The sequence below is a fragment of the Peromyscus maniculatus genome, chromosome 1 (genome assembly GCF_049852395.1).
Source record: "Peromyscus maniculatus bairdii isolate BWxNUB_F1_BW_parent chromosome 1, HU_Pman_BW_mat_3.1, whole genome shotgun sequence".
NCBI lineage: Eukaryota > Metazoa > Chordata > Mammalia > Rodentia > Cricetidae > Peromyscus > Peromyscus maniculatus.
Window position 1 is genome coordinate 140,062,570 of NC_134852.1, and position 22,580 is coordinate 140,085,149.

General features: G+C 41.9%; 1 protein-coding gene across 3 annotated transcripts in view; it reads left to right on the forward strand.

The window, feature by feature from the left end:
- Wdr11 (WD repeat domain 11) overlaps positions 1-22,580 on the forward strand; it is a 53,963-nt gene that overhangs the window by 13,981 nt on the left and 17,402 nt on the right. For all 3 annotated transcript variants that reach the window (XM_076553587.1, XM_006976989.4, XM_015995893.3), the window contains exons 10-16: positions 2,951-3,127; positions 4,045-4,129; positions 11,024-11,130; positions 13,865-13,940; positions 17,534-17,642; positions 18,935-19,059; positions 19,499-19,646. In XM_076553587.1, coding sequence (XP_076409702.1) covers positions 2,951-3,127; positions 4,045-4,129; positions 11,024-11,130; positions 13,865-13,940; positions 17,534-17,642; positions 18,935-19,059; positions 19,499-19,646 — 827 coding nt within the window. The remainder of the gene's footprint in view (positions 1-2,950; positions 3,128-4,044; positions 4,130-11,023; positions 11,131-13,864; positions 13,941-17,533; positions 17,643-18,934; positions 19,060-19,498; positions 19,647-22,580) is intronic.

Below are 22,580 nucleotides of genomic sequence, written 5' to 3' on the forward strand. Positions count from 1 at the left end.
TGGAGTCTAACATGTTTAAGCATGAAGTTAGCTGAAGTGACTTGGTTAGGCTCTGCAGTTGTTGGCATTAGAAAATTGCATCCTTGAGAGATTCTGATCTAAATGAAAGAGACTGAAAGAGAGGCTCACAGACGCCTAGATTCTGGGTGGAGAGGCCCTGCTTTGCAGTCCCTCCCTCCTCGGGGCCTGCGTGCTCCCTGACCCACAGCTCATTATTAATTGCTTGCCTTTCCTTTTTTTTTCTACTACGTGTAATTCAGAATTCAAGCCAAGTGTTGTTTCTTGATCTAGCTCATTTAGGTGCTTTTTCTTTATAGTCCCTAATAATGACCCGCAGTGTTGTTCGCTGTGTGTTTATTTCTCTTTCTTCTAGTAGGTCTTGACTCTGCGGGAACAGTTCAGTATCCCCAGGACTGTGCTTTGTAGATGTGCAGTGAAGATTCACTGAAGGAATAAATTAGCTGAGCAATATTAGAAAAAAGAAAACTTTTTGGTGGGCATTTTCTCCTTTGGAGATTCTTACTTTTAGCAGATACTTATAAATAAAATAGCCAGTCATTGCAGGATCTTGTGGCTAGGATATGAAAGAAATAATGGGGACTTAACAATGTCAAATGTTATAAAACTTGGAATTGTAAGACTTTATAATATGCCACACAATGTTGACATCTAATTCTTTTTAAATTATCAACATGGTTTATAAAGGATTTTCTGCATTGAATTTTTACATAATATAAGGAGAATGGACATTATCTAGTGAGTTGTTTTGTTTAAATGTCAGTAACATGCTACAAAGAACATTACCTTGTTGCTCATAGTAATCAGCTGGTACTTTCTGTGTGCTTAGTCCTACACTTAGTGCTGTGCCAGATGCACAGTGCATCTTTCAGCCTGCAGTTAACATGCCTCCGTTTATGTAGAGAATGAGTCCCAGAGAGGTTCACAAACATACCCGTAACCACACAGCAGCAGTGGAAAACACTTCGTGTAAACCTTATCTACCTGGTTCCGGAGAAGGCACTTAGAAGGGGTCTCCAGTCCTGTGTGTTCCATGGTTCCATGTGTTCCATGGACCCTGACCTTGAAGACCTTCATTGTGTCCTGATTCATCTAGTTGTAGAGTCTTTAGTTAAATTACACCACCTTTTAGTTCTGTCTGTTCTTCCAGACAAATCCTTATGAGGAAGTTTGGACACATTAAGTTTTGTGGAATTTTTTGATCATTAACAATTTTCTGAGTTAATTGAATTTGCCTCTTTTTAGCATAAAATATTAAAGTAAAAAGAATTGTGAATGCAAATGAACAAAACTAGTCAGCACCATGAAGCCCATACTCAGGTGAATTTTTATGTTGTTTAGGTGTCTAAGTGATACAAATGACAGTGTTTCAAACAAAAGATAGAGACTGTCAAGCAGTTCTCGACAATGGAGTATAAGTGTTAAATAAATGAAGCTTTGTCACTTGCAAGCATTTTAATTAAAACTTTTAATTAAACTTATAATTTGAAACTCACTGTGTGCTTAGCCATAATGGAAAGCAATTCTGTGAGATATGGAGAGTGGCTTATGTTTACTGAGTAAAAGCTGCTGCTCATTGAGGCCTAAGCTGCCCTACTGTGTGAACTGCCTCTTAGGGAAAATTCGTGAAACATGTGACAGTTCCCAGGAGTCTGTTTTCATGGTATACCTGTCAAATGTCCTTTTTCCCAGTATCCCAGTGGTTGGTATCAATTGTATGGCCAATCCCAAGGGATTGTTTTAACTGGATTAAATTAATGATTTTTTTCTATGACTTCTCTAGACTTCAGAATGGCATTACTAAAATAAGTTTACAACTTCAAAGGATTATACCCACCCACTCTTAGTAATTTAATCTCATAATGTACATGTATATTCCTTATTGTGTACTTTTGGCAAATCCAGTGTTGAGTAGTGTTTTACAGGAAGGAAGTTTGTGCATTTTTAGCAAACAGTCTTGATTTTATAGTAGTCATTGTACTTATATTTTCTTAGGATAATTTTTAATTGGAGTCATTGTTTAATTTGTACATACAATGCATATGCAAATAATGCAACTTAATACTCAACTGTCAAGCTTGTAATCCCAGAACTGTCAAGCTTGTAATGTCCCAGAGGTGGGAGCAAAAGGATCAGTTCAAGGTCATCCCGGGCTACATAGCAAATTCAAGTCAGTCAGGCTACAGTCTCAAAAAAAAAAAAAAAAAAAAAAAAAAAAAAAAAAAAAGATAACTGTCTCAATGGCACTTTGTATATTGCATACATTCTTTATTAATATGTTTATTTATTTTACATACTTAAATATAAGGTATTTCATGATAAACTATACATTTTTGTAGCTATGATGATACATTACAGCTTCTTATTAGAAATCACAAGTTCTTTGAATATTTTTTGTGCTTACTAGTTTAATGTGTCTTACAAAGTCTCTCTATCTGAAAAGTATCCCTGCAGGAAAGAAAGATAGTAAGGTGGGGATGTATTGCGGCATCTCATTCCATAGACAGTGTTCTAAGCCAGGTTTCCCACTCTTCCTGAGGCCTCTTCTCAGTGCCTGTTTCCCAGGAGCTCTGTCTGAAGGAGTATTTCTCAGAAGACACAGGTCCCTGAATTCTGGGTAGCAAGATCCTGGAGTAATCTATTTTTGAATCTATTAAAGTAAATCCTTAAGTTGTTAGTGGTGTGACTTAAGACCCATGGGCAGCTCTAGAGAACTTGCTAGTTACAGCCTTAGAACAGTGGTTCTCAATCTTCCTGATGCTGCAACCCTTTAATGCAGTCCCTCGTGTTGTGGTGACCCCAGACTATAAGTTTGAGAACTGCTGCCTAGAGAGATACCTCATACCTTTGTTTCTAGACCTGATGAGCATATGTAGATTTTTAAGGTCAACATATTTATAATTAATCATTTATGCTTTTCATTAAATATCAGGGCAAAGTGCAATTGCTGGGGAAGAGCACCCCAAAGGCTCCATTCTGCAGGAAGTACACCTCAAATTCCTGCTGACAGGACTGCTCTCAGGACTCCCTTCTCCTCAGTTTGCCATCCGGATGTGCCCACCACTGACCACGAAAAACATAAAGATGTATCAGCCACTCCTTGCTGTTGGTGAGTCTTTGGCAGGTTCTTTTCTTAAACTCGTTTTATAAGATACTTAGGTTTCCGAATTTCTAGAAAGGCCTTTATTCTCTTTGGGGATGTTTTAAAAGAAGAAATGGGTTAGGGAAAATTATACAAATAATTCCCTTGAAATATTTTTCTTATTTCTTTCTGTTCCATTTCCTGTCTTAATTTTAATTGCATTGAGCTCATGTGCACATTTCTGAAGTATCAGGGACTATCTGGGGCAGACAAAAATGCTTTAGGAACAGCAATGGCTATAAGCTGTTGTTCAGTGCAGTGGTAGCAGAGATGCTGATTAACCACGTTAACACCAGTGACTGACGGCTGTCCACCATGCTTTATACATTTTCCCATCTACTCTCTAACAGTCCGATTTGTGCTTTTCCTAGCTTAAAGAGGTAGGAATATAGGTTTGGTGTTGGGTAAGCTTACCCAAGGCGTGAGTAAAAGTTTCCTTCACTTCAGAAATCACATTTAACCATCATAATATATTGTCTTGTCGTGACCTGTTTAAAAGGAGACAAACCATATTAGAACACTCTGGTTAATGAGCTCAGGTTAGCTGCTTTTATAGTAAACATCAAGTCTCAAAAACATCAACTTTCACATGTAGAAACATTTAAATTATCATACATATTGACTTTTATTTTAAAATCTTTCAAAAGAAATATGTCCCTGAAGTTAAGTAAGATTTCAGAATATATGAGATTAGACCCCATTTTGATAAGGAAACAGATTTTCCTTCCTGTTCACTTTGATTTTTTTTTTCTTTTACATACCAACCCCTGTTCCCCCTTCACTGTGTCTTTTACGTATATCGTTTGGATCCTTCCGTAGAAGGACTTGGGTTGGAACTGGCCCTCCGACTGAGTCGGCCCGTGTCTCTTCTGTCGTTTTGGCAGGTACGAGCAATGGTGCTGTCCTGGTGTACCACCTCACCAGCGGTCTGCTGCACAAGGAGTTGAGTGTCCACTCGTGTGAAGTCAAGTGAGTATGGCTTTGCGACCTTGAGATCACAAACACACGTCAGGAACGTTCTCTCCAGTGAGTCTCGTGGGCTTTTCTGCATTGACCGTTCTGCTCTGCCGTGTGCAGCAGTTTGAATGACAATGCGTATCTAGCTAATGGTTCGTGTGTTCAGGACATTGTGCTTGTGGGTTTCTCCTAATTCCAGATTCTTTTCTCACTGGAAAGTACTGTGTTGCCAGGTTTGTATTTTATTTCTCAGTTTGATTAAGATCTGTCAAGCCTGCTCGTGGCTAATTTGAATAAAGTCATTTTTAGTTGTTAGTTTGCCTATCACCAGGAAAGATACAAACCAAGAAGCATTTTTTTGATTTTGAGGTGCAGTCTGTGTGTGAGTGCAGTGTGTGCAGAGGCTTCTGAGAGAAGACTGCACTGGGAGCAGAGAGCCGTCTGCAGCCGCCTTAGGGTGCTACTGCAGACATGTGCCTGCAGCCGCCTTAGTGTGTACTGCAGACATGTGCCTGCAGCCGCCTTAGTGTGTACTGCAGACATGTGCCTGCAGCCGCCTTAGGGTGCTGCTGCAGACATGTGCCTGCAGCCGCCTTAGTGTGTACTGCAGACATGTGCCTGCGGCCACCTTAGGATGCTGCTGCAGACCTGTGCCTGCGGCCGCCTTAGGATGCTGCTGCAAACATACCCTACAGCTTTATTTTGCTGAATGCAGAACTGATTTCTTTTTTTCCATGAGTGCTATACTATGAGATACATGTATACATGCACATGTAAAATGCCCAGTGTGTTAATGATCTTTTAATGAAAATATAAGAAAGGTTCTGTATTTTGTACATTTTGTAATTTAGTCTTGCGTGTACATTGAAAGCTTTAGTGAATCTAATGAACGTATTTCAGTATAAATCGGTTTTCCAGATGGAGCAAGGTTAACCTTTTGGGTATCACAGCTTGTGGTTATAATAGAAATCTCTTTCAAGAGCACTGCCTCTGGTGCAGCCAGGGGGTTGCTTTTACCATCGTACTTTGGGTCCCTCCAGTGTCTCTGCGAATGCATTTCCAAAGATGAGTAATATCTTCAAGACACTGAACTTGGGGTACAGCAGCACTGTACCTCTTTGGCCTCAGGGTCTGCAGCTGACCATTCTGACACTTCTTCCAGTGGTCTCCGCCACCACTGCTCTTCATGTCTTCTCTTTCTCTTCCTTTCCTGTCTACGTTTCCTGTTAACCTTATCTTTTGTTCCTTTTATTGCTGACACCAACCAACCAGAACTCTGCAGTGCTAACCCCACCACTACCCTAAAGAGTAGGCGCTCTCACCTTTCCAGCTGACAGACAAAGAAACAGTAATGCAAAGCCCGGGGAAACGGGGGTGGGGTGGGATTCAGTCCTGGCCTTTCAGGCATCAGAGCCTGGTGTATTGTAGCTATGGACGGTCTGTGTGCTGGGTCTCCTGCTAAGAACATCCATGGATTGAGACTCAGTGATGGCAATAAAAGGAGATGTTGACTGAGCCAAGAATCAGGCTGAGAAGTTGACCTGAGCTTCCAGAAGATCGAGCATGTTGGCATTAGTTTCTGAGTTCTGAACCTTAGTAACTGGTTTATTGCAGAGTTTAGTTCTGACCTGGATCAGTCAGGATGTGTATGGCCACATACTTGCACACACTGTGGTGTTACTTACAGCTGAGTCGTCCTGAAACTGTTGTCTGGGCAGTGAATTCTCTAGGGGATGTGTTGCCTGCACAGAGGAGTGCTGGGAATGATCATATGCAGATGCCCCGCTTTTCACATGAATTTCTCTCTTTGTTAACATTTTGAAGGTAATTCACTTTATATTCAGAGATGTTACTCAAAAGGATGCTAAAATCCTGCTGTCTTTCTGCTTCAATTAATTCAGTTTAGTATTACAACTAAAGCCATTATGAAAATTCCACAGATGTGCCAGAAAAAAATCTGAACCAATTAGCAATAAACCTAATGTAGTCTTGATTTTTCACACGCAAATTAAAGCTAACTTTTAGATAGTTGTTTTGCTTGTACTTGAATCTTATGTAGACACATGGCCAGGGCCTGAATAATGACAGATAGTTGTGGGAGGGTGCAAGGTTGGAGTAGGAAACATGGTATTTCAATGTTTTACAAGCCACTGAGCATTTTCTGTAAAACTATATAATTGGAGACTTTGGTGCTTCTAACCCAGTAGTAGATACAGAAGTTACAAAGAGGAGTGGCTGACTCTGTTAGAGCATTAGTTTGTATCTTTGTCCGGTGGGCTGGTTCAAACATAGTCTGCTACCTGAAGAACTTAGGAGCAGTAGTTTATATAGCACAGATTAACCCAGTAGTGCTTTGATTACATTGAATTATTGTGGAAAGTGAATGGTCTCTCTTGTTTACCTAGAGATCTACAGGAGAATTTTAGGATTAGGGTCTTCAGAACTGTGTGCTCTCAACCTTTGTGGAGAAGCTTCTGTGTGTTTTACCCCTTATATAGATGCCCAGCATGCTCAGCTTGTGAACCCATGACAGTCTGACGATCAATCCTAAGATTACAGTTGTCCAGGGGCTAGGGATCCTACCAAGAAAGATTAGAGAACTCCTGGATCAGGATGAGCTGCTGGTCTTAGCCCTTCAGCTACGCAGTATATGGTTAAGCCTGGACAACAGAGTTCTAATCCCAGCGGCCGGCGGTGTGGAGCTCAGCTGTTCTGACAGGAGTTTTTATTCTTTTCTTCTGACAGATAAGCCCTTCCTTATCTAATCCACTTGGAAATCCAGCTTGATTTTATGTTACTTAAGAAGGCGTAAGCAGCTGTTGCATTCTGTTCAAAGGCAACATGGTCACACTGCCAGATTACAAATGAGCAGCCCCTGTAGGTTCCGCTGCAGCTCCTGGGCTGGGACCGCTCATGAACAGGGGAAACATGTCCGTGAATCTGTGTCACACTGCTTCACGGGTGTGCTAGGCGAGATGCATGGTGTCTCCCTTCAGAGATAGTCCAGGGTGCTGGGAGTGTAGGTCAGTGGGAGGGTGCTTACCTAGCATATGTGAGGCCCTGGGTTCAATCCCCAGCAACACACACGACTAGCTCATTGCCTCTTACACCATTGCCTTGGTTGGTCGGCCTTAGATCAAATGGCGCAGTTTCATGGTCCTCTTGGGAGACTTGCCTGGTCCCTGAGGTGAGACTGTGTAGCTCACACAGTACCTGCTGAGCTCTGCATCATCTTTTTGTAGTAGGTATTACAAAATACGCTTGGATACTGTCCCTTTTCTTCTAGGATATAAGCTCCAGGTGGGCAGCAGGTCTGTCTGTCTCATTCACAGTGCCCCACATAGCCACTGGCAGGTATTGGATACTTAATGGATTCATTTTAAAAAAGCAATGGATGAGAAGTGGGAGGGTAGGTTGCCAGTGCCCAGAGCTACTGAAACCACTGTGCTAAGTGTAATAATGAACTAGTGAGTTGATATTGCCAGCAGCAGGATTTAGAAAATGCTCTTAGGGAATCTGTAGGCGAGCATCTGCTTGAACACTACCAGGCTTATAGACAGTAGATCAAATGCAGTGATCCCTTCCTTTTACTCTAGAAAAATGGAAGACTTCCCTGCAAGGGGGAAGAAAAGAGAAGAGACACAAGGACTTTGCTAGTGATTAGCTCAGTTACAGGATAATCACTGTGGGCATATTTATTTACAACAGGCCTGATGGCCGGGCGGTGGTGGCGCATACCTTTAATCCCAGAACTCGGGAGGCAGAGACAGGTGGATCTCTGAGTTCGAGGCCAGCCTGGTCTACAAAGTGAGTTCCAGGAAAGGCGCAAAGCTACACTATCGGGGACTAGGGGGGTCCAGTCCCTCAATAGTCCCCTCCCAGGGTCTGGGAAGAATCTACAACCAGCTGATAAATAATCTTTGAAGAAAAGAAATGAATCTATGTACATGAAATTCCTTAGTCCATATACTTTATTATTCTGTCAGTTCTCTCTCTACAAGCTTATACTCTGTTCTCATTTTAAGCTCCTTTCTTGCCCAATTTCTCTATACATTTATCTGTTGTCCCCTCTAGGTTCCATAAATTCCTTCATCTTAGTTCTGCCCCTTCTAGGTTCTCATCCGTCTAGTTCTTTCCCATATCCGCTCCTCTCTCATCTCCTTCTCTCTCATCTTGTTCTTCCCCATCTGGCTCTTCCTCATCTTCCATCTCGTTCCTCTAGTACTCTCTTTTAGCCCTTCAATCTAGTTCTTCCCCATCTCAGTTTGTTCCTCTCAAGTTCTTACCCATCTAGTTCTTCCATACTCTTTTCTCTTCTCCGTCCTCCAGTGCCCTGGAAGTCCTGGTATATATACACTTACAAGCAGTAATCCCTTGGCAGTGCAAAGCCAGGCTTCCAGGGCTAAACGGAGGGGTGATAAGAATCACATAGAGAGGCAATAACCTTTAATTATCATTTGCAGCCCCAAAGGGAAGTGACCAGTGGGGAAATGAATTAACTAAAGGCTAAATTCGGGTAATAGCTAAGAAGAGGGATCTTATGTGCTCAACTATAGTCTTAAACTTGATTAGTAGAAAATGTTAAGAATCTATAAGTTGCTAGGTCAAACTGTCTTCTTTTGTCCTGTGGCTCATATCTGTCCAAGCTGTCTGCCATTTTTCTGCAGGGTGGGGGAAAGTGTGCTCAGTTGCTAGGCAACCTGTGTACAGCTAGATGCCTCTGGTGATAGTTAAAGGGAGATCTGGAACTAGAGGTAAGGTTTGGGAAAGGAGGAAGTAAAGCTTAATTGGCACATCTGCCAGGCCTTCTCAAACAGGTAGTCTGAATGCTTAAGTCTGTTCTTTGAGAGTACAGAGGTATCTCTGATAAGTTACTTTCCTCCATCTGGGGATGGACCTGGCCAGATGCTGCCAAGGATGATAATTACGGGGAGGCTTAAACTGGGGTTCTGGCTGAGCATAGCTGTCAGCATAGAAAGTTATCTAAATGTTTCTAGAAGTGGTTAGGTAAGGAGTTAAGGGTCTATAAAGTTAGTAAGGCTGTAAGAAAGGAGGGTCCGAGCTAAATTGTGTAAAGCTATTAACTTATAGTCCACCTGACCTAGGTGGTGTCTCCTTGTAGAATTTACCTTAAATCAGGAAACTAGCATGTGTTATTATTGTTAGTCCTTGAAAGTGGCCAAGGGAGATATCTGATTCCAGAGAAAGCCTTTCCTGAGGCTGTTCTCCAAATACCTGGAATGTTTATGTCCAGAGAGTAATCAGTCTACACTGTTAGCCCTTCTTAGGGAAAAATCAACTGGGAAAACTATGAAGACACACATGATTTTCATAACAGAAGACAACTGATACATAACAAGCCAAGTAACACCAAAAGCTCCTTGGAATTTGGCTTCCTCTGGAGGAAATCCTTGATCCCTCCAGGTAGTGACTTTGCCATAACCAGCTGAGTTCTTTTGATATATTCCTGCAGCCCAAAGCACTACACAGAGAAACCCTGTCTCGGGGGAAGAAACAGACCCGATGAAGAAAACCCAGCTTTAGTTAGCTCCTGAATAGCCGTGTCAACCGTGAGTGTGTAGGGCCAGTCCTTCTGTGGGTACTCAGTCGTGTTTCCGTGGAACTAGTGAGACAGAGGCAGAGATCCAAGTGAGCAGGTACTAGAGTCAGTCTGTTCCAGCGTCTGAAGAAGGAAGGAGAGAGGGTGTGCCCGGAGTGCAGCTTCCAAACTGTGCTCATTTCAAGCAGCCATTAGTGTGAGTGTGTCAGTACGGCTTTATTTTGAAATGATTGTCATCCTAGCCATCACAGCTATTGCTCCTGCTGTTGTTTTTAGCTCCCTGTGGATTATGCTGTCCTTCTACCAAAAGACAAGTACATGGGTACACAGGAACCAGTGAGGAAAATGCTTATAGTTAACATGGTGTCTTACCCCAGTAATCTCACAGCTAGGAAGCTGAGGCAGGAGTATCACCATGGGCTACATAGTGTACTTGAGGTCAGTTTGAGGTACAGAGCAAGACTGTCTCAAAACAAAAACAAATGAGAGCAGGTAAGGTTCTGACGATAGAGCAGTAAGCTTGGATTAGGCAAATGTCTGATGGTCTTAAAAGCTGAAAATGGGAGTTTACATCAGCATAGGAATAATTAATTGTATGCTTGGGGAAAAATCAAAACAGAAAAAGGATCAGTAATAAAGTTTGGAGGCTTAAGAGTTTAGATCCTGAAGCCTTTCACAGATGGCTCAAGTCTGCCACTGTCCTGAGACCAGCCATAGGTATCGTGTTCACATTGCAAATGGCTGTCCTATGAATACTGATGAGCAACTGTAAATGGGACCCAGTTTTAGATTTTTGTCTAGCCAGCCTTTCTACATGGAAGACAGTGTGTCACCATTGCTTGTCAGCCTGCCGCTGCTGTCCTGGCGGGATGGCCCTCGCTGAGCCCATGCTTTCTCTGCTGATGGAACACTTGGGGCTTCTGTCTCCTTCTCCATCTCAAAGCTGAAGACAGTCTTGGCTCCATCAAGTTTTGCTCTTGTTGACAGCTGGGGGTTTTGATAACGTCCCTAGTCGTCACTTCAAGGACTTCTCTGAGTGCTCTGTGCTGCTGTTTTAAATACTTAGGATCTGAAAACGGCTCTGAAGTCTTTCTCCCCAGCTGATATTAGGATCCATTTTAATGATGATAAGGACTTTGATAACTATCTGGTCATTACACTTGGAGATAAAATTTTAATTTGAACAAATTTCACATATGTCAGAGTATGCAGTAACATAGCCTAAAAGGGTAAGAATAAATTTTAATTACATTATTAATTAAATGAGATCTTAGGAAAACCTTATTTTTCAAATAAACATTTCAAATGAAGAAAAGGTACAAGACTAAGATTTGTTTGCTTTCTAGGGGTATTGAATGGACAAGCTTGACCAGTTTCCTTTCTTTCGCTGCCTCGACCCCGAACAACATGGGGTTAGTGAGAAATGAACTTCAGCTGGTTGATCTCCCAACAGGTCTGTGTGTCAGCTTACTGAAAGACTGGGGTGGTGTATCATGCTGGTGGAAGACACTGCATAAACTATGCTCAGAGCATTTTCTCTCACCTTGATGTGTGTCCTTACATCCTGTTCCCGTGGCCAGTCTCTGGTTCCGGAGTAATTGTCCTAAAAAAGCCACAGCATTGTCTCTGTACATAATATCAATGTAGCACAAGGTAAGTAGCAGACCGTTATTCTGAACTCACAGATGTGCAGCAAAAGGTGGGATCCAGTCTTCTTCTGCACACAGTGCTGTATGTGTGACAGCATTCATGTAGAGGTCAGAGGGCAACTGTGTCAATCAGTTCTTTTTGCTCATGTTGGCTCCTGGGATTGACCTCAATGGCAAGTGACTTTACCACTGAGCCCCTGAGCCCTCTCACTGGCCCTCCAAAAGATGAGTTTCTAAGCCATCTCTGTAGGTCCTCTGCTTAGAGTTTGGACCACTGTAGGAAGCCTTCAAGTTTTGTATAGGCTAGTGATGATTTTTAAATGCTCAGATTTAGAACACTGATAGCTACCGGCTGATTGGATTAGGGAAACTTGAAATAGGAAGTCCTTGCAATAGAAAACATTGCAGGGCCAGGGATGTAGCCCCATTCATACAGTGCTTGCCCAGCAGGTGGGAGCCCTAAGTTCTAGCTCCAGTGCCACATAACCAGGAGTGACCCCAGCAGTCAGGAGGAAGAAGGCACATTCTCCTCAGCTACATGAGTTCAAGGCCTGCCTAGGACATGTGAGCCCTGTCTCATAATTTTGAAAAATGTTTCTTAATCTGGGAGGTGACTGAGCAGGAAACACGCACAGTAGAGGGAGAGAACTGACCTACAAATGTTTTCCTGACATCTGCCTGTGCACACTCACAAACCCACACACTCAGTAAATAACTAACTATGATAAAAAAAGGAAAGCATTCCAGTAAAGTAACTTGTTCAGGATTATTTACAATGTGTAACCCAATGAATTTAAGGAATGAACAACTTGAAACTATAATAGCACATGCGTTTTTTGTTGTTGGTGGTTTTTTTTTTTTTGTTTTTGTTTTTTTTTTGTTTGTTTGTTTTTTGAGACAGGCTTTCTCTGTGTAGTTTTGGTGCCTTTCCTGGAACTCACTCTGTAGCCCCGGGCTAGCCTCGAACTCACAGAGATCCGCCTGCCTCTGCCCCCTGAGTGCTGGGATTAAAGGCGTGTGCCACCACCGCCCAGCAGCACATGAGTTTTAAAGACAATGATTTCAAATAAGTAAGTTTCTTCAAAATAATACAGTAGCTGGGCATAGTGGCCAGCTCTCATTGAGTTCTAGGCTAGCCAGAGCTACTTGGCGAGACCCTGTCTCAAAAAAACAAAACAGAAACAAACAAAGAAACAGCAGTGAAATCGATATATACATTTTTAAATAATAATGATGTGTAGGTGTAACAGGTGTTTGGTTGTTTTTCTGTATACAGTTGGTGTTAACTTAAAGGATCAGCCACGCCCATATTCCAGTGTTGCTGTAGTACCAGGAAGTGACTGACCTACCTGGGCACTGAAAGTCCTGGGTTCCTGCTTTGCTAGCATACTGGCTCTGACTTTCTCTCAGGCAATGTCATATCCCAGAGTTTGAATAAAACTGTTATTTGTTGTTCACTTTTTTAAAATCCCCATTTGTTTTCTTCAGCAGAACTGTTGGCTAACTTAGAATCTGTTGTTGCAGATTTCTCTTATCTGTACTGATTTCCTGAAGAGGGAAATGTGAGCACTCAGGTTGTAGGATTTTGTAGCTGGATGCTCTTGAGCAGTGGTTCTCAACCCTCCTAAAGCTAGGACTCTTTAATATAGTTCCGTATGTTGTGGTGACCTCCAACCATAAAATTATTTTTGTTGTTAATTCATAACTGTAATTTTGCTACTGTTATGAATCATGATGTAAATATCTGTGTTTTCCAATGGTCTTAGGTGGCCCCTTTAAAAGAGTCATTTGACCCATTTGGGGGTCGTGACCCACAGGTTGAGAAATGCTGCTCAAGAGGTTAGTAGACCAGCAGAGTCTTGAAAGGCCATTTGGGAGTGTAGCTTGAGCTTGGTGCCTGCGGGAGGGAGTGGGGCATGGAGGTGTGGTCACTTGTTTTCACCCCCTAGGTTCTTTAATTCAATGTAAATAAAACTCAGAAAATAGTAAAGCATATGCATTCAGATGAAGGTAGAATTTATGTTTTTATTTATGAAAACTGTTGTCTTTTTTGGCACTTAACTGATACAGCATATAGTTATAACTCCCAAACTTCACTTAGAGAGACATATTGGTAGGAATGTGCTCAGATACTTCATTTAATACTTTGCACATAGGATAAGAAATCTTAAATACTCATTTCAAGAGGTTTTTTTCCTCCCAACTAATGGGCATACCTTTAAGTGCACAGTGATTGCTACCAGTCCACAGATGCCCTAAAGTTTTAGACAGTGGGAGAGTTTCTAAAATTGAATTACAGAATTTAAGACACTATATAACATTCAAATATCTTTTGATAAAATAAATATTTGAATGTAATATATTTTTGTTTTCACATTTTAAGGATGTTTTTAAATTTAGCTAGTAGAACTGGCTTGAAGCAAAGGAGTGAATGAACTGGAGGCAGAGGGCGTGGCTGCGTGGCCAACCACACCAGGTGGTTGGGCTTCTTGTTTTTGTGTGGTACATGCTGTTCACCTCTTTGTTTTTCAATTAAAGGGAGGAGCACTGCTTTTCGTGGTGATCGAGGCAATGATGAATCACCCATTGAAATGATCAAAGTATCTCATTTGAAGTAAGTGTCCACCTAAACCATCTACAGTTTTATCTCAGTGCTATTTCACAATTGGTTTTTAACTTTTAAGAAAGTTGGAGGGGGTGCTGCTGAAGAGATGGTGCAGAGATTAAGAGCACTGGCTGCTCTTCTAGAGGTCCTGAGTTCAATTCCCAGCAACCACATGGTGGCTCACCACCATCTATAATGAGATCTGGTGCCCTCTTCTGGCATGTAGGCACACATGCAGGCAGAACATTGTATGCATAATAAATAAATGAATGAATGAATGAATGAATGTATAATGAGATCTGGTGCCCTCTTCTGGCATGTAGGCAGAACACTGTATGCATAATAAATAAATAAATGAATGAATGAATGAATGAATGAATGAATGAATGAATTTTTAGGGTAGGAATATGTTAATATTCCTAGAATTTGTCAGTAATAGCAAATAAATAAATAAAAATTTTAGGGTAGGAATATGTTAATAATCTTAGAATTTGTCAGTAATAGCAAATAGTTATGTGTGACCATATCAAAAGCGTTTTTTGACCACAGACATGGAGACAGCCTTGAGATGCTCTTGTTTCTTCTGCTTCCCTCCCCACCTCCCTTTCTTTGTTTTTTAGCAATCCTACTTTATGTATATTTTTCCTTGGTTCAAAAATTCAAAAGACTATGGAAATAAAATGAACCTAAATTGTACATAGAGAAAATGAGGTCTTTCACAATAATCCCATGCTCAAAAGGGCACAAGACAACAATCTTTATCAGGAAAAATACATTTTGTCAATTCATAAAACTGGCTGTCTTATGTCATCTTGACCCTAGAATCATCTGAAAAGAGGGATGAACCTCAGTTGAGAAAATGTCTCCATGAGATCCAGCTGAAAGGCATTTTTTAAATTAGTGATTGATGGGGGAAGGGCTCAGTCCATTGTGGGTGGTGCCATCCCTGGGCTGGTGATCCTAAGTCCTAAAAGAAAGCAGGCTGAGCAAACCACAGGGAGCAAGCCAGTAAGCAGCATCCCTTCATGGCCTCTGCATCATCTCCTGCCTCCAGGGTTCCTGCCCTGTTTGAGTTCCTGTCCTGAGTTCCTCCCGTGATGAACAGCGATGTGGAAGTGTGAGCCAAAGAAACCCTTTTCTTGCCAACTTGCTTTTTGGTCGTGGTGTTTTGTTGCAGCAATAGAAACTCTAAGACAGCTGGCTTTATTAATCTCATGACATGTAAAATTCACCCCAAAGTCATATCATTTTAGAAAACAAAAGGGATAGCAGTGTATTTGGAGATTTCTGTGTGAATTTTAGAACTAGCTCGTCAGGTTTACCCAAAACACCTTTGGGTTTTGAGCTGTGTATCAGAATGGGGAAGAATGGACATCTTAACAAATTTTAAAATTCATGAATGTGGCATATACCACCACCTATTTAGCTCTTTGTCCAGAAATGGTATTGTATGTAGTAGTGTACATGATTTAATATGTAAGTCTGTCTGTATTGTTTAATGTTTTGTATCTTTTATGATGCTGTTATAAGTGGATGTTTTAGTCTCAATTTCCAGTTGTTATAATACATAGAAATACAATTAAGTTTTTGATGATTACCTTGAACCTTGTGAGCATGCTAAGGTGAGTTATTAGTTCTAGTAATAGTTTTGTTGATTTCTTAGAAGTCTCTGTGTAGACAGTCTTAGTTGCTCATAAAGACATTTCTGATCTGTCTTTCTCATCTCTAGGACTTTTGTTTTGTTTGTTGTTGTTGTTACATTGAGTAGGGCTGGGAGTAAAGGTTGGGCCCAAGCAGCGAGAGCACACCATTTCTGTGTGCCAGGATCTTAAGCCCTGGCCCTTTACATAAGCACTTCCTACTACATGACACCAATTTAACATGGCCTGTACTTTTGATAAGATGTGTTTTCATTCCATTTCACGTCATACTGTCTTGACATTCCCACGGCATATTTATATATTTGGGGTTTCTCCCCCAGATACATCTTTCTGTTGTTTTTCTAGTTCTGTTTTAGTCAGAGAGCACATTTGATGTTATTTCAGACTCCTTAGATTTAATGTGATGTGTCACATGGCTCACTGTCTGTCTGTCTGAATGAATGTCCCTGTGCCTTGGAAAGCTGCTGTTGTTCCAGTATCCTGTAGCAGGAATCTTAAAAGTTCTTATTAATAAAATCAAACCCGAGGCTAGTTATTGGGGTTCATGCTGGTAGATCAGAGAGACAGAACAAGCCACAGCTATCTCACCTCGCCGGATCCTCAGCTGGTCTTGTCTCCTCAGACTGGAGGCCTCTGAGTCCTTATCCGGAATGGGTCTCAGCTGAATTACTGCTCAAAAGCCTGAAGCTTAACCAGGCCAAAATCTTCTAGTTTCTGGTCCTCACGCCTTTTATATCTTTTTGCTTTCTACCACCACTCCCTGGGATTAAAGGCTGGCTTTCTGGGATTAAAGGCGTGTCACCATGCTTGGCTATTTCCAATGTGGCCTTGAACTCACAGAGATCCAGAGGGATTTCTATCTCTGGAATGCTAGGATTAAAGGTGTGAGTGCCACCATTTTCTAGCCTTTGTATTTAGTGGCTGTCTGTTCTCTGACCCCAGATAAATTTATTAGAGTACACAATATTTTGGGGAACACAATACCACCACAGTATCCCGTGAGTTCTGTCCTACACGGTTCTCAAGGCTGCTGTGCTCATGCTAGTTCTCTGTTGCAGTTCTTCTGTGAACGACTAAGAGGTTGGTGCCGAGTCCCTACAGTAGTTATGCGTTCACTTACTTACTCCCGAAGAACTCAAGTTCTTGTGGGTATTCTGTGCTCTGTAATCAGGACACATTTAAGATCGGTGTTGCCATGATTTTTATTTTTTATCACTAGGAAGGATCTTCTCTTGGGTATTGTATATTCGGAAATAAGTCTGGATAGTCTGATATTGGCACGGCCAGTGCAGTTTTGTTTTGATTGGTATTTATATTTGTTTATCCTTCTGTGTACACGCTGACACATCTTCGTGCTCTTGAGTGGTTTTCTTCTAGACAATGTGTGCTAGGAACTTACTCTCATACTTCTCTACTTTCGATGTTTGAGATCCTCTAGCATCCTATTTACATTTCCATGACTTAGCTCTCCTGTCTTCATCTCCTCTGCAGACTCTTTGAAAATGCCCCTCATTTGGTAATTTCTCCTTCCCCCAAAGTAGTTTTACTATTTCAGTGGAGTTGGCAGTTTCCTGTGCTGGATTGCATTTCTGATGATTTTCACTAAAACTGAATCAAAGTCTGGATCTCAGTTATGTTTCCTCTTATGTGGACCAGCCGGTGCTCATCTTCCCTCTGCCCACTGGGACTTTGTCCATGCCTCCTGACTCCTCAGAGTTCTGTTTGCGCTCACAATCTCCACTTCTCAGTGATTCATATTTAATGTAACTTTGAACATGACTTGTTGTGGGGCCTGAATGTTAGTTTAATTGCCTATGCATGGGACATGCCATCTGAGTGTGTTTTTTTTTTTTTTCTTGGCTTCTTAACTAATTCATGATGTTTTATTGTTGTTGTAAAAGGGGACCTTTTTGATAAATTTGTTGTTGTTGTTTATTTTAGGCAGTATTTGGCAGTCGTTTTCAAAGATAAGCCCCTGGAATTATGGGATATTAGAACTTGCACCCTTCTTAGGGAAATGTCTAAAAGCTTTCCTGCTATAACTGCATTGGTAAGTCACAGCCTGACAGCTGATTTGCCTGAGTACAGACCTATGTGATAGCTGCTTTTGTAGCTTGAGTTAACATCATTCCTGCCAAGTATTTTCTTGTTAAAATGTGTTAACATTTGGTATCTTGAGGAACATAATAAATACCGTTATAAAAGAAAATTGGCCTTAAATGGCTGTCATTCTTGAAATAAGAAGATATAAAGTTGGCCACGCTATCTGGTATTAGTACTTTTTAAGAACTGTAGGAATAAAACCAGTGCCCTATTGACATAAGAAGAGGAAATAGACCAACATCCGAAAGAGTTCGGAAACAAACCCGTGGGGATTTGGGGTCTAAGTACACAGTATAGCCATATGCAAATCAAAGAGAATAGTCAGACTATTTAGTTGTCGGGGTTAAGGAAACAGTGTCAGCTTTTTTTTTAAGTTGTCATGCAAGTATACATTGTATGTTAAGCAGCTCCCCCAACTCTTCCTTTTCTCCACTCTCAGATCTGTCACTGGTACCCTGTGTCCCTCCAGACAAAAACTATTCCACTTTAATGGAGGACAATAAAAAAGAGTAAGAAACAGGATGGTATTAACTAACACAGCACTGTTTCTGTAAATTAGATTTTCATGCATGTGAGAACTGGTCATGGGAGCCCACCCTGAAATCCCAGCACTGGAGCGGCAGAGTGGAGGAGCACCTTCCATACAGCCGAGCTAGAGGCAGAGGGAAGGAAGACTGTCTTAGAAATATTCATGTGTACAATAACTCCATGTTAAGAACTTTTCTGTAACGGGGCTGGAGACATAGCTCTGTGCTTAAGAGTGCTCACTGCATTTTCAGAAGACTGGGATTCAATTCCAGCACCCATGGGGTGGCTCACAGCTGTCTATACACATGTGGCACACAGACATATATACAAGCAAAACACACACCTATAAAATAAACTTTAGAAAGGAACTTTCACAATGAATGACATTGGATTAAGCTCATTAGAATAGGTGGAGGTGTAAGAATAAACATGTAAATGAGCAACTGTGTGAGCACCTATACCTGAGCGGGCCCAATGGGATACCACAAATCTCTAATTCTGGATGGGTGGGAATGCACAGGACTGTAGTGGAAGTCATTTCATCTTGTGAAAAAGAAAGCATGAAAACAAACCTACTTCTAGAAGTTTGCCATTAAACTGTGTCCTTACTTGAAAACTAGTTGTGTGCTGATAGAAAGTAGCCCTGCCCAGCTGCTCTAAGCAGGCGTTGATAGAAGGGAGCCTGGCACATCTGTCATCTGTGCTACACAGGAGTGGTCGCCATCTCACAACCTGAAGAGCCTGAGAAAGAAACAGCTTGCCACCCGGGAGGCCATGGCCCGCCAGACTGTCGTCTCGGACGCAGAGCTGGGTGCCGTGGAGTCGTCTGTGATCAGGTACTATGTTCTGATTCCTGTCGGTGTACCTTTTACTGCCCACGCCCTGGCAGAGAACCTGGCAGACACCATGCAGGGCATCTGTGGTAGCGAGTTGTAGTCACTTGTGAGCGTTCGTTCAGCGCAGACCCAGATGACCGCAGGGGACTTCTGTCGTCCTTGTGCTCAGTGTTGTCGTAGCACACAGTGCTGCTAACCCGTCAGCAGCCAGGAGTGGTCAGGCCAGCTCCTTTCTATCCCGCGAACGCTGAAGCTGCCAACAAACACTGATATGGCTGGAGATAGACTCACCGTCCCAGAAAACGTACTGGGAACCCCAGATTGTTATAGTGAACTTCAGAGGTTTTAATGGTCTTGGTCCTCCTCTACATACAGCTCTACTGTGGATATCAGTGAGTGTCACTCTAGGGAAGAAAATGACCCTTTCTGTATCTTAAAGCTTGTTACAGGAGGCAGAGAGTAAGTCTGAACTCAGTCAGAACATCTCTGCTCGGGAGCATTTTGTGTTTACTGACAACGATGGCCAAGTTTATCATCTCACTGTTGAAGGGAACTCTGTGAAGGACAGTGCTCGGATTCCACCAGACGTAAGTGTCGTCCTCAGATACATCTCTGTGGGGGATGTGATCAAGGGTCTGGTTTGTCCATACCCAGTCAAGACATAGTTAAGGAAAACATCTTGAGAAAAGCCTAATAAATGTTACTATTTGAGAAGTCATCGCGCCGGGCGGTGGTGGCGCACGCCTTTAATCCCAGCACTCGGGAGGCAGAGGCAGGCGGATCTCTGTGAGTTCGAGGCCAGCCTGGGCTACCAAGTGAGTTCCAGGAAAGGCGCAAAGCTACACAGAGAAACCCTGTCTCGAAAAACCAAAAAAAAAAAAAAAAAAGAGAAGTCATCTCTGATTGAACTTGGCCAATCAGAGATTACAAAGTAACATAGTCACATGATCCTAGATCACATGTGCTCTTCCTTCTTACCATGATGGTGGTCCACAGGAACTATCTTTGTTTGCTTATGAAGCTGATGACAGGAAGGGACTTCCCAAGGCTCATGGCTGAGTTGTGACAGCCATGTTTGGAACTCAGCTCTGTCTAACATCAGCAGCCATCCTCTCTCTGTTCCATAGATTTTCATGAAATACTTGGTTAGTTTGGGATACTTATAATCAGATTGTAAGTTTAGTGGCATTAACATTTACTTATTTGTAGGTATCTTTTTTGGCCTTGTGGAATCAATTATAGGAAAAAGTTGGCATTGGGTACATCTTACAGATTGCTTTTAATAGATGAATTAATAAACTGTTAACCGGTTCAAATTATAATTAAATAGAGGCAGGAGGAGGGATTTAACACAATGTGCATTTAGTTAAAATTTCCATATAAGAATAGATGTCCTAGCAGAAAGCTGACTCCCATATTTAAAGTGGCTCAGGAAGGATCTTGACTAGTTGCAGTCATTTCAAGTTAAATGGGGCAGAAGGATGGTATCAGTTAGTTACCTTGGTGATGAACACCAAGGCTACAGCTGTGGGAAGAAAGGGCGTATTTCATCCTACATCTCTCAGGTCACACTCTGTCACTGAGGGAAATCAAGGCAGGAACTGAAGCAGAGGCCATGGAGGAATGCTGCTTATTGGCTTGCTTGCCGTGACTTGCTCTACCTGCTTTCTTACACAACCAACCCAGGACCACCTGCCCATCAATCATCAATCAAAAAATGCTCCAAAGGCCAGTCTGCTGGAGCCATGTTCTCAGTTGAGGTTCCCTTTTCCCAGATGACCCTGCCTGTGTAAAGTTGGCATAAAAACCAGCCATCATGGGTGTCCACTCCAAGATGGCGCCGTCACATGGCTTTTTAAAGTTAAAACTGCTGGTGGAGAGAGCCCAGTGCCTCTTCAAGGGGCCTCTCTGGGATTTCTGTGTCACCTACCCTCTGGGCAGCTGGCTTCTCCTCGAGGGAGTGAGTCAAGAGACCCAGGTCATATGACCTGCTTGCAGAAGTTACACCTGTCACTTTTGCAGTCTGCTGTTGGTCCTTGGATCAGTCCTACTTAACTACTGAGGCCCTTGAATGGGTGGAGTCCTTCAGAGGCTAGCTGCCAAGTCTCCCCTATTAGCAAGCAAAGAATTGAAGGCATTCCCCTAAAAGCATTATTCTAAAATCAAAGTTAACATCAGAATCTTTTCATATTATAGCGTACATTTGACCATTATATAGAATAATAAGTCATATCTAAGACTTAGTAGTATCTATTTTTAAGTACATCTGATTTGTCTCCCATTTTTAAGATTTTTGAAAGGATGGATGTAGTAGTGGAAAGTTGATGTTGGGTGATTAGAATAGGAAAGTAATTTTAAATGTGTGCAAAGGAAAGTAGTTATAGCTAATGCTGCTAAACGTCGGGGACCCTACGTAGTCTCCACATAGCTCCTCTTTTAGAAGTCCAGGAACGATGTCATCTGTTCTCCTACAGAGTTACCTACAGATAGTTTGGTCTCTTCACTTTGCAGTTGCTTCACACTGAGATTATAATGTCAAGGGGCCAAAAACTCAAAATAACAGTCCTTCCGAAGAAAAAGCTTTGGACTTTGGACATGAGTATTTGTTTTTCAATGTATTACATTATTATTTATAGTGTACATGTGGAAGTCACAGGACAACTTGTGGCAGTCACTTTTTTCTGTCTGTCTTATAGATTCCAAGTCTCAAACTCTGGTTGTCAGGCTTGGAGACTACCATCTAAGCACTGGCCAACTCTGGTCCTATAAATGCCTTTTTCAAGGTAGTCATGCCACACAGCTTAGAAGGCGTCACCTCTATTTCATGGGGTCTTGAAGTCTGGGTATAACAACTCTCTATTCTGTTGAATTCTTTTATTTCAAATGAATGTGAGTCTTTGGAGGGATGACTGTATTAGTAAGCATTCAGCCTCCAGTGAAATTGGTATGCATTTCAAAGCATATTATGTTTAGGGAAGGGATTGATACCTATATATGTGAGAATTGGTTTTGGTTTATTACTTTTTCTGAAGCTGAATTTTTTTTCCAGTGGCTATAATGTAGTATGTAGAAAAAGGATTTTGTTGATTTCGATCCAGTATTTTCCTTATTATTCTTTCAAATGTAAAGTTCTAAACATTGATTTTGAGTTGAAATTTTCATTCTGGATTTTGGCCCCCAAACTATGAAGTCCAGACAATGGTAGAAGGAGAGAGAAAACTTGGCATATTTTTAATTGTACGTATGTGTGCTCCTCAGTGGCTTCCTTTATCTTGAAAATGGAAAGGCTGATGCAGTGAATATCTGCTGTTTGTCCATCTGCCTGGCATGTGGGCACCACAGCAGCAGGGCACAGTGGGCACCACTGCAGCAGGGCCCAGTGAGCTCTGCAGAGGGTGTTTAGAGTCACAGGGAATGCACAGCAGGCCCTCCAGAAGCACCTGTGTGCTCCCTCAGCTCCGCAGGAGGGGGTTCGCATGTCTGCACAGTTGAATTTATACAGCAGCACTGATTTGTGGGCT